General features: G+C 45.3%; 1 protein-coding gene across 9 annotated transcripts in view; it reads left to right on the top strand.

Moving 5' to 3' along the window:
• Positions 1 to 14,645, top strand: part of TRIM9 (tripartite motif containing 9) — a 122,296-nt gene that overhangs the window by 60,661 nt on the left and 46,990 nt on the right. For all 9 annotated transcript variants that reach the window (XM_069596146.1, XM_069596144.1, XM_069596149.1 and 6 more), the window contains exons 2-3: positions 6,848 to 6,943; positions 9,354 to 9,476. In XM_069596146.1, the coding sequence (XP_069452247.1) occupies positions 6,848 to 6,943; positions 9,354 to 9,476 (219 nt within the window). The remainder of the gene's footprint in view (positions 1 to 6,847; positions 6,944 to 9,353; positions 9,477 to 14,645) is intronic.

Raw genomic sequence — 14,645 nt, 5'->3', positions numbered from 1 at the left:
TAATATAGTAAGACTTAAAAATCAGTATTCTTCAAGAAAAATTGTTATTTTCTGGGAGGGAGTACTTTCCTTCAGAAGAGTATTCCATTGATCCTCATTTCTGTGTTTTGTGTTGACCTTGGTACCCAGGAAGCAGGAGGTTAGGCCACAATCTGCAGCAGGGTGCACTATGTCAGAGCTGCCCAGGAAGTAGTAAGGTTGTTTTGGGGGCCACCAAGCTGCCTTTGCCTGTTTGCCACCTCACCTATTTTGTATGATTCTTGATTGACTCTTTGTGACCCATCTCGGGCTTGTAGTTTCAGATCCTAGACAGCTAGGGAGTGTCCTTTCATTTGTTCTAATTTGTCTCCATCCAGTATTCATAGTATTAATAAACTGAGGGGGGAAATGACAGATGAATAATGTTCACGGCAGGAAAAGGAATGAAGACGTGGTTTCCTGTCTGGGAAAGCTTGGCAGCTGGGCGCATGCACTGAATTCATTACCTGGTTCCTGAGCCTAAGTGATTGTGGTTCTGAGACATGCTCCACAGGGCTCCCAGGTTGCGCTCAGATCTCTCTTAGCATATACTCCTTTGGGAGGCTGGGCGAGCCAGTCAGAGGAGGAGTTGGAGGGGGAAAGCAGGAGAGAAGGAGAAAAGGGGTGGAGTTCTTTGTCTCTCTCCTCCAAGCTCGGAACAACTTGCCATCTTTCTGGGCGATCTTGGCTGCTCCAAGCATGCTCAGGGCTCTGGACTGGAGATCTGTCGGTGCTTCTTTGGCTACATCATTTTCACACTCCCATTCACTTTCTAATCATGATACCTTTTCAGTAAATGAGAAAACAAATATCCAAGACATCAGAATGTTATTGCGTAGGCATTACAGACAGCTTCTGATGGCTACATATACAGCTGAAAACACACACTAAATATTTGCATCTTCTCTGTTCTGGTATAAATTTACAGGGCTGCTCTGTGGTCCTGAGTACAGAACATCTCTGGTAGCATATAGCAGGAATTCAAATGCTCCTGGTAAACAAAATAAATAAATAATAATGTTCTTTCACATCAGATGTGGCTTATAAATATGATCAGAAGACTGTCCTATAAAAGCAACACACATTTAAATCCGTAGAAGAAGAGCATTTTCTGGTGATAAATAGTTTCCAGGATTTTTCATTGTCTGCTGCTCCATTTCTACAAGGTGGCAAAGCTTAAGAGAAAGGTTTCTAGATATTTATCTTATAATGCAGTTGTTTATCAAATACCAGAACAATCATTAGCCAGGAAGAAGGCCTAAATATAGACACAAAGGGAAGAAATCTGCAAATAAATTGAGTTTTGCCGCTTACATACTGCTTTGCTATATAAAATCCAGGGAGTAGGTGAGGCCAACACTCTTTGTCTCAGTTCAGTCCACTTCAGTTGCTCAGTCTTGTCCGACTCTCTGCGACCCCATGAATCACAGCACGCCAGGCCTCCCTGTCCATCACCAACTCCCAGAATTCACTCAAACTCATGTCCGTTGAGTCGGTAATGCCATCCAGTCATCTCATCTTCTGTTATCCCCCTCTCCTCCTGCCCCTAATCCTACCCAGTGTCAGAGTCTTTTCCAATGAGTCAACTCTTCGCATGAGGTTGCCAAAGTACTCGAGTTTCAGCTTTAGCATCAGTCCTACCAATGAACACCAGGACTGATCTCCTTTAGAATGGACTGGTTGGATCTCCTAGCAGACCAAGGGACTCTCAACAGTCCTCTCCAACAACACTGTTCAAAAGCATCAATTCTTTGGTGCTCAGCTTTCTTCTGGCAACCCACTCCAGTACTCTTGCCTGGAAAATCCCATGGATGGAGGAGCCTGGTAGGCTGCAGCCCATGGGGTCGCTAAGAGTAGGACACAACTTAGTGACTTCACTTTCACTTTTCACTTTCATGCATTGGAGAAGGAAATGGCAACCCACTCCTGTGTTCTTGCCTGGAGAATCCCAGGGACAGAGGAGCCTTTGGGCTGCCGTCTATGGGGTTGCACACAGTCGGACACAACTGAAGTGACTTAGCAGCAGCAGCAACAGAAGCTTTCTTCACAGTCCAACTCTCACATCCATACATGACCACTGGAAAAACTATAGCCTTGACTAGGCGGACCTTTGTTGGCAAAGTAGTATCTCTGCTTTTGAATATGCTATCTAGGTTGGTCATAACTTTCCTTCCAAGGAGTAAGTGTCTTTTAATTTCATGGCTGCAATCACCATCGGCAGTGATTTTGGAGCCCAAAAAAATAAAGTCTGACCCTGTTTCCACTGTTTCCCCATCTATTTCCCATGAAGTGATGGGACCAGATGCCATGATCTTTGTTTTCTGAATGTTGAGCTTTAAGCCAACTTTTTCCTCTCCTTTTTCACTTTCATCAAGAGGCTTTTTAGTTCCTCTGCCATAAGGGTGGTGTCATCTGCATATCTGAGGTTATTGATATTTCTCCTGGCAATCTTGATTCCAGGTGTGCTTCTTCCAGCCCAGCATTTCTCATGATGTACTCTGCATAGAAGTTAAATAAGCAGGGTGACAATATACACCCTTGATGTACTCCTTTTCCTATATGGAACCAGTCTGTTGTTCCATGTCCAGTTCTAACTGTTGCTTCCTGACCTGCATACAGATTTCTCAAGAGGCAGGTCAGGTGGTCTGGTATTCCCACCTCTTTCAGAATTTTCCACAGTTTATTGTCATCCATGCAGTCAAAGGCTTTGGCATAGATTGGAAATAGATGTTTTTCTGGAACTCTCTTGCTTTTTCCATGATCCAGCGGATGTTGGCAATTTGATCTCTGGTTCCTCTGCCTTTTCTAAAACCAGCTTGAACATCTGGAAGTTCATGGTTCACGTATTGCTGAAGCCTGGCTTGGAGAATTTTGAGCATTACTTTACTAGCATGTGAGATGAGTGCAATGGTGCGGTTAGTTTGAGCATTCTTTGGCATTGCCTTTCTTTGGGATTGGAATGAAAACTGACCTTTTCCAGTCCTGTGGCCACTGCTGAGTTTTCCAAATTTGCTGGCATATTGAGTGAAGCACTTTCACAGCATCATCTTTCAGGATTTGAAATAGCTCAACTGGAATTCCATCACCTCCACTAGCCTTGTTCATAGTGATGCTTTCTAAGGCCCACTTGACTTCACATTCCAGGATGTCTGGCTCTAGGTGAGTGATCACACCATTGTGATTATCTCTGTTGTGAAGATCTTTTTTGTACAGTTCTTCTGTGTATACTCGCCACCTCTTCTTAATATCTTCTGCTTCTGTTAGGTCCATACCATTTCTGTCCTTTATCGAGCCCATCTTTCATGAAATGTTCCCTTGGTATCTCTAATTTTCTTGAAGAGATCTCTAGTCTTTCCCATTCTATTGTTTTCCTCTATTTCTTTGCATAGATCACTGAGGAAGGCTTTCTTCTCTCTCCTTGCTATTCTTTGGAACTCTGCATTCAGATGCTTATATCTTTCCTTTTCTCCTTTGCTTTTCACTTCTCTTCTTTTCACAGCTATTTGTAAGGCCTCCCCAGACAGCCATTTTGCTTTTTTGCATTTCTTTTCCATGGCGATGGTCTTGATCCCTGTCTCCTATACAATGTCATGAACCTCTGTCCATAGTTCATCACTCTGTCTATTAGATCTAGTCCCTTAAATCTATTTCTAACTTCCACTGTATAATCGTAAGGGATTTGGTTTAGGTCAAACCTGAATGGTCTAGTGGTTTTCCCTACTTTCTTCAATTTAAGTCTGAATTTGGCAATAAGGAGTTCATGATCTGAGCCACAGTCAGCTCCTGGTCTTGTTTTTGTTGACTGTATAGAGCTTCTCCATCTTTGGCTGCAAAGAATAAATCAATCTGATTTCGGTGTTGACCATCTGGTGATGTCCATGTTTAGAGTCTTCTCTTGTGTTGTTGGAAGAGGGTGTTTGCTATGACTAGTGTGTTCTCTTGGCAAAACTCTGTTAGCCTTTGCCCTGCTTCATTCTGTACTCCAAGGCCAAATTTGCCTGTTACTCTAGGTGTTTCTTGACTTGCTACTTTTGCATTCCAGTCCCCTATAATGAAAAGGACATCTTTTTTGGGTGTTAGTTCTAAAAGGTCTTGTAGGTCTTCTTATAACTGTTCAACTTCAGCTTCTTCAGTGTTACTGGTTGGGGCATAGGCTTGGGTTACCATGATATTGAATGGTTTGCCTTGGAAACAAACCGAGATCATTCTGTCATTTTTGACTTTGTCTACTATAGTATAATTTTGTACTAGAGTATAATTTTTTTCTATGTATATACCAGCACCTGATCAACAGTTCTTATTGAGCATCAGGTCTGACTTCTATTATACAGATGCCTTGAATTACAAGGCTGGACTCTAAGAAACCAGGTGGCTCTAGCTTTGTGTAGTTGAATGAATTTGACCCTCTACTCAAACCTCCAAATGTGATAACTAAGGCATAGGTTGCAATAAAGGGGGAAGAAAACTGTGGTAGCCCAGCAAACTCTGACTCATTCAGCAAAAGAGGGAATATGAATTCTAAAGTCACAATAACATAATGTCTCCTTTAGAATATGATTGTCATTCTATTGCCCTCTGTTCCAAATGAGACTCTCTTCATCTCTTGGGCTCCTGAAAAAGTTCTTGAGAAGAAATTTTTTACCCTGAGTTAGAGTGTAGCTGGGGCTTCCCTGGTAGCTCTACTGGTAAAGAATCTATCTGCAGTGCAGGAGATCCCAGTTCGATTCCTGAGCCAGGAAAATCCCCTGGAGAAGGGATAGCCACTCCAGTATTCGTGTGCTTCCCTGGTGGCTCAGATGGTAAAAGAATCAGCTTGCAGTGCAGGAGACCTGGGTTCAATCCCTGGGTTGTAAGATCCCCTGGAGGAGGGCATGGCAACCCAGTCCAGTATTCTTGCTTGGAGAATCCGCATGGACAGAGGAGTCTGGCAGGCTACAGTCCATGGAGTTGCAAAGAGTCAGACACGACTAAGCACAGCACAGCGCATAGTGCAGCTGGGACCTAGTATTCAATTACTGAGTAGCCCTTTCAGCAACTGTAAGCTCACTTTGTTCCTTTTCTTCCTAGGCTGTCTTGGTTTAGACTCCTGGAGTCTAAGTACCTCAATCAAAGTACAAGCAATGAGGGTATCCTCCAACAGATCCTGTTCCAGGAATCTGCCCTGCAAATCCCACCCTAGTCAGTCCACAGAGGGTTATGAGCAGGAAGGAACAGATGAATAAGAGTTAATAACAGCCAACATTTATTAAGCATGCACCATGTGCCAGCAGGGTTCTTGGCTTATATACAACACCTCATGCAATGCCCACAGCACCAAAAACATAGTATCCTTATTTATGGATGAGGTAGAGCTATGTGTGAGATATGAACAGCCAGTCACTGGCACCATTTATGAGTTTGGAGTGGTTTCCCTTACCATGCTTCTTTGTTAGCAGGAGCCGTCACATTGATGAATGTACTCAGCCCTCACAATAATCCAACCACTAAACATTATTTTTCCCACTTTTTCCATTGGAGTAACTCTGACAGAGGTCACTTTCTCAAGGTCATGCTTAGGGAAGGAGAGTATCTGAACCCTTCTGAAGCCTGTGCTCTCCCACCCCACAGAGGCATGCAGCATGCACATTTTTAAAGAGATTCAGTGACTGACTTCCTATTTAGTCATGCACATATAAGCAAAAAACCGTCATACAACCAAGAAATACAATTTTAAGATTCTACCCTTTTACTAAAAAGATGAGTGGATAATGCATCATGTTGGCAAGGAGGAGAAAAGGCATTCATTTTCAAAGAAGGGGATGTGGGGAAAGGAGTTTGTAATTTCCAGGAGGGGTGTTGCCGCAGCTGCTAGGGGAGGAATTTTGTATCAAGTACAGTGGTAATGACTGCAAGTAATGGTGAGCTTCTGTGTAAGGACTAAACTATAGGAGGTAACTTGTCCCCCGCATAACAAGAGGCCTGGTGGTAGGAGACTTCAGGTATTGGTTAAGATGCTAAAAGATGCCAATGGAACCTGGCACTGTCTCCTTTCACCATCCTCCCTTCCCATGTTGATCTTCGCTTCTTGAGAGTCCGAGAGCATCTGCCATTAAGTTGGGAGCAAAAGGGAAGGGGCTGCACCAGCCACACTGGTCCCATGTTAGCAGAAAAGCAGAAGCTTTCTCAGCCCTCCAGCCTCCAGCCAGCTTCCACTTAGATCTCATCAAGCAGCTGTGGGTCCCCAGTGCAGTGTGGAAAGGAAGAAGTACACCTTGCTTTAGGAGGCTAGTGTGGAGAGGAGGTGGGGTGGGCTGTGCTGGGAGAAGGACCTGTGCTTCGGAGAAGGCTGATGAGAAGGAGCCTCATCCTGCCCTTTGTATTCGCCATTACATATAAGTGACCCCGGGCATCACAGGTGCTCTCACCTTCCTTCTCTCATCCTGTTAACTCTTCATTCTTTCCGCTTTCATCCCAGTAGCACTTTGGGCTAAATAGTGTTGATAAGTATCAGATCACCTGCATCACTATTTTTTTTAATTTAAAGTTAAATAAACCATTATTGAATTAATTAAGTAATTAATAAGCTGAGGGACTTCTAGGCAGATATCTGGTAAGGGCCTTTGACTACAACAGCCAGAAGTTTTCACTGCCTCAGAGGAAACACTCCTCAGGGGCCTCTGGAAGGAGTCGGGATGCTGTTATTACCAGAATCTTCAGGTTACAGGTGTTGACTCAGTGGCCCGGCTGAGACAAGAGGAATCCGAAGGGGTGAGGGCTCTTGGATGAAAACCACTCTGTGTGGCTGCCTTCTGCGATGAGCGCTCTATGGTTTCCTTCTTTGTCTCTGCAGAGCCAGCTCTCCCAGGCGCTGAACGGGCTGTCAGACAGGGCCAAGGAAGCCAAGGAGTTCCTGGTGCAGCTGCGCAACATGGTCCAGCAGATCCAGGTATTGGCAGCAAACAAGGCAGAAAGCAAAGCCCACGTGCTAAGATGTTAACTGTGTACCTGGGGTTGGGAGTGGGGTGTTTCTTTGTCTTATCTTTTATTTTTATGTTTCCTAGGAAATTTCCTACATATTTTTTTTCTGCTCTTTCTGTTCTAATACATGCAAACACACATACAGACCAACTTCAAATATACCCCTTCTCAAGATGGTTACATTTCCCCAACAAGCCAAGGACATAACCCCGGTTTCCACACTGAGCTCCTAATTCTTTGCTGCCATGCATTCAGAAAGACGTCTATTTCTTTGTGAATTCAGTCATTATTGTTGAGTTTTCTAAATCTATATGTTCCCAAAGCACCTTGCAAAAATTATATCTTATCTAATAGTAACAAACAGGTCACATTTTCTCTTTTTTATGTCTTTCTTTCCTTCCTTCCTATCCCATAATAATGCTTCTCCTCTACCTAGATACTTAAATGTTTTTCAACCATGATCCCATGGTAACTATAATTTCAGATTGCTTTATGTGGACACAATAACCAATAAATCACTTGGCATTTGAGAGCCTGTGAACTCCCTACCAGAGCTGAAGGGGAGAAACCATTAAATTGCATGAAATGCTAAAATAATGACCTTCTGCACTGTTTAATATTCTTACATTTTCAGGTTTGCCTCACAGAAATAACCTGAGCGCTGGCCTCCAGTAGCTTGACTTTCTGAGTTAATATCTAACTGATGTCAAGGCAGAAATGGCTTTTTAAATGGAAGCCAGCCTTCTAGAGCCCCTCACACTGATTTTTTTTTTTGCCCTGTGTTGACATGCAAGCTAACAGTTGTATATTTCCTTCTGCTTTCCAAAACAACAAAGTTTATCAATTGGTCCCTTCTTTGCTCCTGCTGGCATAAAGTGTGCAGCCCCAGGTTCACCCCTGCACGTCACCTCTTCGTTAGAGCAGAGCTTTCTTTTACTCTATCAGAGCCTTTACTGAAAAAGCTTCCCCCTCCCTACCAATAATAACCTGCTTGGTTAGAGAGCTCTGCAGTGATGATTTCCAGGGGTCTTCTGTGAGAACTCGAAAGCAAATTACTATGAAAGCCAAAACTTAATATTTGTAGAAGTGATTGCTCAAGCAGTTGTAAATGCATGCCTTATACAAAGAAGACCTTGCATTTGAAACAGTGACCTAATGCCTAACTACTAATCCTTATATTAGGAGACACAGTTCTGAATGACTGAGAATTAATTTAAATTTGATAGGCTAAGCTGTTCCTTCATTTCTAACCCCCCAAATTTTACAGCTTACTCAGTTGAGTACTATTTTTTCAGTGCTATTACTGTACATGTAACAAGTATTTAGCTCTCATTGGCTGTAAATTATAATTGTTTTCCAGATTATGGTTTGAGAATCATAGCTACATATATAACTTATTGAAAGGATTACCTCTAATGAATGCTTATAATTTAATGAGAGAATTGCTTTGAAAAATGTCTATAGCATGGCTCAGTGGATAAAGAACCTGCCTGCAGTAAAGGAGACACAGAAGATCGGGTTCGATCCCTGGGTCCAGAAGATCCCCTGGAGGAGGAAAATGGAAACCCACTCCAGTATTCTTGCCTGAAAAATCCCATGAACAGAGGAGTCTGGCAGGCTTCGGTCCAAAGGGTCGCTCTGTTGGACATGACTGAGCGACTGCACACGCACGTAAAAAAAAATTTAGATCCAACATTCAATTTAAACATCATGGAAAGTTATGATCCATTTAGAGTATGGTTACTGTTCTCCCACAAACTGACTTTCACAGCAGGCTGATGCCTGTTTCATATACCAGTGATTCTTCACTGCCTACCTGCACTATTACCTGCTTTTTTTAATGAAAGGAGCAAGTGTTTTGCCCATGACTATTCATCTAAACTTCTATTGTCTTTGTATTATTGTTTAATATTGAAGACCATTGCCATCTGCTTTCTTCTTTCTGCCTGTAAATTCAGTGATTCTTTCGGTCTCATGCCTCAACAATACCCAACTCCCTCCGGCAACCAGCTTTTCTGAATGCCACCTTCCACCCTGCACAGCTGGCCATATACCAGCTCTCAAAACAATTCATGTTCAACTCTACAAACTAAAACTTTATTTTCCTTGATATAATGCAAATTGCAGAGATTATTTCCTCTTGATAAAAACAAATGTATTAAGTAACATTTACCTCTTTGAATCTAAAGTGAAATGCTACCACTGCAGAATAAAATTTATTTTGTTATTTATAAAATGCATGTGTGCACTGTGGGCAGGGCTCCTCTTCCTTCCCTTCAGCAGGGCCTTCCCCCCACAAATGGACTGGGGCTCTGCTGTCTCTGGCAGCCCGAAGCACCCGGTCACTTTGCTGCTGAACACTGTGCTCTCTCACACAGGAGAACAGCGTGGAGTTTGAGGCCTGCCTGGTGGCACAATGTGATGCCCTCATTGACGCCCTCAACAGGAGGAAAGCCCAGCTGCTTGCCCGTGTCAACAAGGAGCATGAGCATAAGCTAAAGGTGAGTGCTGCACCCTGTGGGGGGCGGGAGGCCAGGCTTCTGGGGTATGACGGACAGCTGAATGCCCACAGCCTTGGGTGGCCAATGAGGAGCAGGCATGCCCCTTCACTCGGTGCTCACTCCTTTCTTTACGTCACTGATACTCACTGAGTGACTTTTCTAGGCCAGAAATTGCCCTGGGTACATACATAATAAACAAATCGAAATCCCTGCTCTCATGGGGCTTATATTCTACCAGAAGGAATAAACAGAAGGCAAGATAAGTAAGCAAAATATCCAGTATGTTCATAAAACATGCTAAGAAAAAATAAGGAGAAATGGATAGAGAATACTAGGGATGGGGGTTGAAATTTTAAACAGAATGATGATGCAGAGGCAAATGTATTTTTGAATTGGGAAATGGAATCTATACTTTTCAGAAAACAAACAAGATTTGTCTTCACTTCTGAAGCAAACTGTGTAACTGAACAGCTGTACAGACTTTGGTCATCACACAGTGAATCAGTTGATCACAGGTCTGGGGTCCTATTGGCAGGAGGACTGGTCCTCCCGGAGACATCTGCTTCCCCATCTATTGCCCCCTTGGAGCAGGGCAACAACACGTGAGAGCAGGCTGGATAGACATAGATGGGCACCACCCAGCAGAAGGAAGCAAGAAGTAGCCAGCAGGAGCACATGCATGCCCAGCAAGCTTCAGGGTGGCTGCCAGCAGGTGGTGGGTGGGTAGTGTGCCGTGTTGGCCTGTGGTTGGGGTGGAGGCAGAAGTGAGGTCTGACCTTAGGTTCTCCGCTGGGGTCAGGCAACCAGCGTCAGGGAGCTTCAATACTGTACAGCTGAGAGTGGACACAGCCTTGGAGGGGCTGGTGGCTGGTGAGCAGCCCAGGAAGTAGCAGATATCCCCAGCAGGCTTGGAACAGGCTTTAGTCCCTGGAGAAAAAGAGGAGGTCCCATTTCTAAAAGTGTGGGATTGCAGTAGGAGGACCAAGGGAGAGTTTCAAAATGAAAAACTAAGAGAACAGACATTACAAGATTTGGGGCTAAAACTTGGTGACCGGGCCAGTGCCCAGTTCATGTTTACTAGAAATAAGGCAAGAAACCAGTTGCTATCTAGGGCATGAGACCTCATCAAGACGTGCAGCAAATGGCAATGCTAAGTCCTGAGCAGTGGAGTCCCCAGTCCTTAATCTGTGGCCACCATGCTCCAAGACTCAGGATCCAGAGAACTCCCCTGTGAAGATGGGAAGCCAGGCAGCATGAAACGAGAAGTATTTCCCCAAGGAAGCATAACAGTTCTATCCAAAGGCAAGGGAAACCCCAACACTAGTTTCCTTCTTTAGGTTCCCTCCTCTGCTGCTCCTCACCCGCAGTTCCCCAGTACACATCTGGATCCACATACAGGCTTCTTCCCTTCCCCAAAGCCAGGGCAGTGTCGCTGGAATAGATACCTTTCTCCACTGCCTTTGTGACTTACCTACCTGTCATTCTGAATTTGCATGTGTCATGGAGGCAGACAGGAGGCTGAGCTGTGACTGTGGGGTCCAAGCCAGGATGGACTCATGAGAGCTGGGCCCTACAGTGAATTTGGCCAGCCTGACCTCGCTGGTGCTGTACGGGGCCATGTTGGCCAGCCTGACCTCGCTGGTGCTGTACGGGGCCATGTTGGCTGGCCTGACCTCGCTGGTGCTGTATCGGGGCCTTGTCCCTTTGAATGTTCCTGATGTGACGAAACAGAGCAGCTGCATCATGAAGAGGCTTAGCAGATTCTTTGTTAAGGAAAATTGCATGTCTTGAAGTTGGAATCTGAACCAGAAGTTAGGAAAGAAAAGTACCCAGCGAGTGAACATTGAGAGAGCCTTAGTTCGTGGGCTTGAACAGTGAACCAAGACTAGGGATCTTACTGCTCCTTCCAGGGAGGCAGTCGCTGTTTCCTGATGATGAATCTAACTGGAAGACCCTCTCAGGTTTGTCTTAGAATGAACACAAGCCCCCAAGGGTCATCACACCAACCCCAGCCCCATGAAGGCTTCACGCTGAACTTCAGGTAATGGAGGGAGCACTGGGCTTTCCTCAGGAGCCTCCCCGCCCCTTCCAGTGACCTGTGTGGTACTTGTCTCATAAAGTACTGAATGAGGCCAAGTTTTACTTGAATGATTTTCTCTAGCTTGTCAGTTTCCAGGCTCCTGTCCCTTAGTGTCTATGATCAAGTTATTTTCTTTTGAATTCTATAAAGGACCATGGGATTGTGTTTCATGGTAACATACATAGTCATTCCTAAAATGTGAGAGAGATAAGTAAGGCAGTGTTAAAGATACTTCAGAAAAAAACGTTTTCTGAAGGCTGTGCTATGTGGATGTTAACCTTGTACATTTAGCTGTGACAACCTGGGAGATGGATTTAAAGCCATAAGCCTGTTCATCTAAGATAGTCAGATGAGGCTTGAATGAAAAATTCTTCTGAAGTCACCATTTTTTATCTGAATTAAAATCTAGAAGTACTGTGGTCTGTGATTCTATAGTTAACCAGGTAGCAACACAGAATGCGGATCCTTGGTGACCAAGCCCTGGCTTTCGTAGCAGTAAGAGCTAACATTTGGGGATACTTGCTTTGCAGAAGCACTATACAAGTTGTGTTATACGGATGAACTCCTCTGTTCCTCTGGGAGGTCATTATTACTGCTATTGAGGAAACCATGGCACCATGCTATTGAGAACTGGTCCTGGGACCCAGAATTCCTGTCCTGTTAACCTGGCTTCAGAGTCCAGATTCTGGACTGTGGCACCCTACAGCTGGTAGTACAGTGTAGAGAGAAGGCATGTGGGGACATGCCTAATCCTGTTCCCAGTTAGCCAGCACCTACCTAATGCACACCTGCTAGGAGCCGAGTGCTGGGCTCAGGGGCAGGGGAAGAATGACACAAAGGTGACTCAGAATTAGGGGCTTCCAGTCCTGTGGATGGGAGAAGACAATGGCATCCCACTCCAGTACTCTTGCCTGGAAAATCCCATGGATGGAGGAGCCTGGTAGGCTGCAGTCCATGGGGTCGCTAAGAGGTAGACATGACTGAGCGACTTCACTTTCACTTTTCACTTTCATGCATTGGAGAAGGACATGGCAACCCACTCCAGTGTTCTTGCCTGGGGAATCCCAGGGACGGGGGAGCCTGGTGGGCTGCCGTTTATGGGGTCGCACAGTCGGACACAACTCAAGCGACTTAGCAGCAGCAGCAGCAGCAGCAGTCACACCCACAAATGGTTCCAGCACAGATAGAGAGCGAGTTTCCAGGAGAAGGCTGTGCATGTCATTAGAGCTGTGAGAAGGGTGAAGTTACTTCCAGCTGAAGGGGTCACAGAGAGCATCATGGAAAAGCAGGCACTGGAGGAGCCCAGACTTTGGGAGACATGTGTTGATGGTGGTGTGCATTCTCACCTGCAGGAAGTGGCCAGGCTATGAGGGAAGAAGAGGTTGGCGGCACTATGCACCCTAGTCTTGCTCTATGCAGTTAGTCATAGGGACCGACGGATGCTTTCTGTTTCCATCACCTGCTCTGACATTACTAAAAAGATGATCACTACAGCCCTTCATTTTCGCGCCCTTCAGAAACCCAGAACCTTTATTGTTATAGTGGAACTTAAGATGTCATTTGTACCACAGAGAGTATCTAAAGTAAACTCACAGCTGTCTATGAGTAATGAGCTGGACAGCTGGGATTTTCCCTCTGATAGTGGACCAGCCGTTTTAATGTGTAGCCATAAAGTTTTAACTTTTTCCTTAAAGGGCATCTCTTTTGTGAAGCACGGCAGATGCTTCCCTGACATCTTTAAACAGAACATGGTTAACAGTTTGTGTTAAGTCATAGGGTGACTATAGTGGTGACTCCTGGTTTTCTCTATGGGAGAGACGTAAGGGCAGCCATCTGGATAGATGCGGGGAGCCAGGACTGAAGAAACATCGTTTATCCGAATCAAAAAGTGCAGAGGGGCATGAAAGCCACCAGCCTAGGCTATGCTGTGATGCAGGTGGAGATGATTCAGGGACAGCTGTAATGCATTGCAAGGACCCCATGGCCGGTATCAGTCCATCGGTGCTGGTGGCCTGCATGGTCAGGGACCTCTGAGCAGAGGCAGCTGCCTGCCCTCATTCCACCCTGCCTAGGGTGGAGTTCCCTGCCCTAGATCCCAAAGGGCGACAGAAACCAGAGACAGGTGGCTGGTTGTCTCCCACGGCAGCAAAGCTGTTCTGTCTTCTGCCTTCTGTGATTTGTTTCTCTGCTGTTTGCAGCTGATTGTATCTGTCACTGCTTCTAAAAACAGGCAGTGCAGCCGTCACCGTGACTGCTGATGCCAGCCTCCACGTCTCCCTCCCTCTGCTTTTCTCCTCCTGCCTCTTTCCTTTCTTGTCACTTCAGTTGCTACTCAGATTTGTGAGAAAAGACTGGCCTTTCATAGACATCACTTGCCAGGCACAGTGCTTCTTTCTGTCTTTGTTGGCTAGCCCATCACTCACAGTCCGGAGGGGATAATCTTATGGTCTTCCGCTTCCCTTTGGCAGAGTTCTCTGGGGGCCTGCTTTTTGCTGACAAAGAGGAGAGTTGTGTGTGTGTTTTTCTGGCAACTTTCTCTTCTTGAGCCATCCAAAAGGCTAGGGGAGCTGGAAAGCCATGTGCATAAAGACAGTCTTTATAATCCACTCAGGCTCCTCTCTGAAAGAACCGATTGCTTGAGCAGATGGAGCAGTTCTGGTTCTGAGGCAAGATGGAGCCGAGTGGTGAGGAACCCAGATTCTGGGTCATAAGGAACAGGGTGTGAGCACTGTATCACTTACTGGGTCTCTAACCGTGGACACGGCTACAGCTCCATTTCCTTCACCTGTGTGGAAAATCGGACTAGACGTGGTCAGCACCACCTAGGGCATTGTAAAGCCCTTAGAGCACAGTACTCAAAATGTGAGCTTTATTGTTGTTATCACTGGGTATCTTTCCCAGAAAAGACCCTGATGATGGGAAAGACTGAGGGCAGGAGGAGAAAGGGGCGACAGAGGATGAAATGGTTGTATGACAACATCGGCTCAGTGGAGATAAGTTTGAACAAATTCCGGGAGATAGTGAAGGACAGGAAAGCCTGATGTGCTGCAGTCCATGGGGTCACAAAGTGTTGGACATGACTTAGAAAC

The sequence above is a fragment of the Ovis canadensis genome, chromosome 7 (genome assembly GCF_042477335.2).
Source record: "Ovis canadensis isolate MfBH-ARS-UI-01 breed Bighorn chromosome 7, ARS-UI_OviCan_v2, whole genome shotgun sequence".
Classification (NCBI taxonomy): Eukaryota; Metazoa; Chordata; class Mammalia; order Artiodactyla; family Bovidae; genus Ovis; species Ovis canadensis.
Note: the sequence above shows the minus strand (reverse complement) of the source record. Positions and strands in the feature narration are given on the sequence as shown.